The sequence below is a fragment of the Dermacentor silvarum genome, chromosome 1, assembly GCF_013339745.2.
Source record: "Dermacentor silvarum isolate Dsil-2018 chromosome 1, BIME_Dsil_1.4, whole genome shotgun sequence".
In the NCBI taxonomy this organism is placed as follows: domain Eukaryota; kingdom Metazoa; phylum Arthropoda; class Arachnida; order Ixodida; family Ixodidae; genus Dermacentor; species Dermacentor silvarum.
In genome coordinates, this window is record NC_051154.1 from 137772966 (window position 1) to 137776871 (window position 3906).

The 3906-nt window shown below is 43.8% G+C and overlaps 2 protein-coding genes across 2 annotated transcripts; both read left to right on the forward strand.

Annotated features, from left to right (window-relative positions):
• The first annotated feature begins 133 nt into the window (after positions 1-133).
• On the forward strand, positions 134-943 carry LOC119436092 (cancer-related nucleoside-triphosphatase homolog). Its single transcript, XM_037702838.2, has one exon. The coding sequence runs from the start codon at positions 370-372 to the stop codon at positions 928-930; it is 561 nt and encodes a 186-aa protein (XP_037558766.1). The 5' UTR covers positions 134-369; the 3' UTR covers positions 931-943.
• An 11-nt stretch (positions 944-954) lies between these two features.
• Positions 955-2784, forward strand: LOC119436090 (F-box/LRR-repeat protein 8). Its single transcript, XM_037702835.2, has 2 exons — positions 955-1187; positions 1357-2784. The coding sequence occupies exon 2, from the start codon at positions 1409-1411 to the stop codon at positions 2612-2614; it is 1206 nt and encodes a 401-aa protein (XP_037558763.1). The 5' UTR covers positions 955-1187; positions 1357-1408; the 3' UTR covers positions 2615-2784.
• The last annotated feature ends 1122 nt before the right edge of the window (positions 2785-3906 follow it).

Sequence of the window (3906 nt, forward strand, 5' to 3'; positions counted from 1 at the left end):
TACAACGCAGACAATGCGACGACGGCAACGACACCTAGCAGTAGTGGCCGTGGCTTGCACTGCAGCGCATTTCGAAATATTTTCGTCAGCTCTTTAAAGCTGCAAAGATGGTGAACACATTGTGATTCAAATATTTCATAAACAGCTTCACTGGAGGAAGCGCCATGAACAGCCTTTTACTAATGAGTTACGCAAATCGTTCTGACATGGTCATGGCATTTGATTCAGGGATCAGCGAACCTTGGTATAAACACTGAATCACGTGCACAAGACTGTTCGCTGGCTCTTAATGGTGCATCGCCTTTGCCTCGATTTTTCTTTTTCTTCCACGTATATTTCGCTTGTATACGCCTTCGCGTACTGGTTATCATGGCCTCTCCGAGGTTCGTCGTTCTTACCGGTTCGCCTGGTGTTGGCAAAACCACTATTGTAAAGAACGCTGTGAAGGCTCTTGCTGATCAAGGTATCACTGTCTCGGGCTTCTACACGACCGAACTACGAGAGAATGGAAACAGAGTTGGATTTGATGTTGTTACGACAGACGGCAAAAGGGCCCCGCTAGCTCGAGTTCGCGAAATGTGCCCCGGTGGGAAAGGTCCGTTTGTGGGAAAGTACTGTGTCACTGTGCACGCATTCGAAAAGATTGCCTTGGACTCTTTGAAAACGAAGTGTGGTGTGCTTGTCATCGATGAAGTTGGCAAGATGGAACTTTTCTCCAAGCCATTTGGGAACCGGGTCGCTGAACTCTTTTCTGACGAAAGCAACTGTATTCTCGTCACCGTACCCGTGAGCACTGGAACGATGTGCCTACCTCTTGTGGACCAGATCAAAAGTGATAAGTGCGCTCGAGTTTTGACCGTGAACCGTTCAAATCGGGACCATCTCGTGAATGAAGTGCTGGACACTCTCCGTAGTGCTGTTGGAAAATAAAAGTGTCCAAGTACATCGTCGTCGCTTGTTGCCGCTTTCCGATTATGAACTGCGCAGGTCCAATCTCTCAAGTTTCGCGAAGGCGAGCTTCCTCTTTTGGATGCGTGATCGAGAGTGTGTCGGGAGTCAAATTTAGACGCTGAGCTGTTCGACTTCGCCACAGGGGAGGGGGAGAACTTCGTTTTAGTTGCGCGTTTTAAAGTTGCGATATGGACGTCGTTCGAACAGCGGTCGAGGAATACTGCTTTAGAAGCTTTGTAAGTATTGCAAGGTGTTTGCGCTTAAATTTGCTAGACGCTTTGGCCGAATGTGTTGCGCTACTGCGTAGGTAGAGAGGTACTGACGCTGTTTTCGCGTGCGTATTGAGGAGGCGGCTTTAAAATTGGTTTGTTTTTAACGTAAGTGCCTTTTCTGTTGGTTGTCCAGATGCACGCCATGACTTGGTCAGGTGGTACATCTCATTGAAAGAAGACTTGAGATGTGTTACTTCCAGTGCTTTGGCAACATGGAAGATGATCAAAAGATTTCATATGAAAGCCTCCCTGAAACTGTTCTTTTAAAAATTTTTATGAAGCTTCCGCTACCTGATCGCCTCCAAGCAGCCCTGTCCTGTCGTCACTGGTGCAACATCTTCACTTCACCAGCTGCATGGACAACATTTCACTTTCGCTTTTATGGCCGCAAAGACACAAGGCTTCTTCAGTGCATTGTGTCCTATGGTTCTCATCTGCGGCAAGTTGTCATTGAACTCAACCAGTTCCAAAATGTCAATCGTGTGAATGCAGTACAAGCACTTCTACTACTTGCCAAGTGCTCTTCTACAAGGTTATCAAACCTCAGCATCATTTGCACTGGTGAAAATCCCCTGTTTTATGCAGGAAAAGAATTTGTGTCAGCCTTGGAAACTGTTTTCAAGAGGTCTAACAGTCATTTGGTTCAAGTGGATCTGAGCAAGTTTCCAATGATGATTGATTCGCATACCATTGACGTTCTGTCTCAGCACAACCCCAAGCTTGAACGTCTGAACATTCAGAATGACAACCTTGTTTGCTTGGTACAACCAGATAGCATCCTCAGACTTGCTCAGCGCTGCCGGCGGCTTCGTGAGCTGTGTTTACACAAGTGCAGCCTTTCCCAAGATGTGCTTTTGTGCTTCCTTGAAGAAAACCGTGTTGCTCTTGAGCACCTCTCCCTGCAGTGTCGCAGTGAGGAGATCATTGCCAGCCACCCGCAGCATGAAAAGACACAACTGAGCTCGGAGCTGTGGTCTTGTGTGGTTGCTCGCCTGCCCAAGCTGCGTGTGACCCTGCATTTTGACCAGACTTGTCCTCTTGTGGTCATTCCTTTGGTCATGAAGCCAGAGGTGCCGTGTGCAGTGCTCAGGCTGGAGACTTTCACAATCATACATGATATGGTGTTACAAGCAGCATACAACTACTCAGAAACACTTGAAAAACTTATCTTGCAAGCACCACCTAGTGCTGAACTGGAAAGTGCCTTGCTGGAACTTTCTCGCAGGTGTTCTAGGCTAAGGGCACTGCATGTCTTTTGCCCGTTGAGTGTGCACACTATAGAAAACATCCTACAGGAGCACCCACACATGAAAACTAGTGGGCTTTACACATTGAGGTCAGAAAGGGGCACTGACGGGCCATGGGCAACAGATGATAAAGTGAATGCATAACACTCTACACCATACCTGGACTATTCCATAAACAAGCCAAACCATAAACTTTCCTTCTCAGTCTAATCATAAATGTTTTAGTCATGAAAGCTTTGGCAAAGGAATCACAATTGCATTTAAAATAGTCATGAAATTACAATGTACAATTATGAATGTATCATGAATAAAAATATTGCAGCTGCTATTGCAAGCAGTGAGTCTACACACTCAACTTTAAATATTGTGTGCCAGCATGTTTTAAACACATTTGCCAAATTTTACTCGGAACATCAAAACAGCCTAAGCTGGCATAAGGATCGACATATTGCTGTAATAATGTGCATCAGTGCTTGAATAGTAACAGGGGTTATGGGGTGATAGAAGCACACTTGACTTGTAATATGTTAATACCTTAGGTCCACTGTTATGCTAGACGACTGAAAGGACGAGATGCATTAATTGGCAAGTCATACAGTGCCAATATACCAGCCAATGCTACTGGATTTAGAACATGCTGGATTGGGCTAGTTGTTGGCAATGTTCATTGGTACTAGGCTTACAGTGCAAGAGCAAGACGAGACGAGATTCTCTTCAGTTCTCCTCCTTGGTTGTACAATACAAAAGTACTCATCAGCTGTAATCGTGTCCTGCTTCTGCGCTTTAACTCCAATAATATAGATTTTGATGTTGAGCTCAATTGACAAATGACCAAAAAGGAGTAGCCTTAACTTCAGTTGCACAAAAAATGCTGCTGCACAAAGGTGGAATGCTGCATACTGGAAAAATGTAACACGTTGGAAGCATACTTCAGTTAGATATCTTAAATAAACAATAATATTGCCACAGTAAAGTGTTCTGAAACCGAAATTTAAGATACTTTGTCTTTTTTTTAACTGGGCATGTAAACAGCAAATGCATCCACTTACTTTATAGGTAAATCCATTGTTTTATGACTGCACATTGTTTCAAAGCTAAGCAAACAGCCAAATAATTTATGTAAAATATTCTTTATTTTCTTATACTCAGTCACACAGGGCACTTCCGATTGCGATAGAGCCCAATTAAAATCGAATTTCTTAATTGTAATTGTCTCCTTTTCGCAGCTCGCGCAAAGGAGCCAATCAAGATGGAAAAATTTTATCCCGATCGTGCTTAATCGTGAGCAAAAGTGTCCATGTAACACCAGTATCGTAGGACTCGGAACACCTATATATGAAGTGAATTTCTTAGTAGTTACTTTACTTAATTGCACTAAACATTCATCAGTTCAAAATATTTAGGCTCTCACCTTTTCTAACTGTAGCCAGAAAATA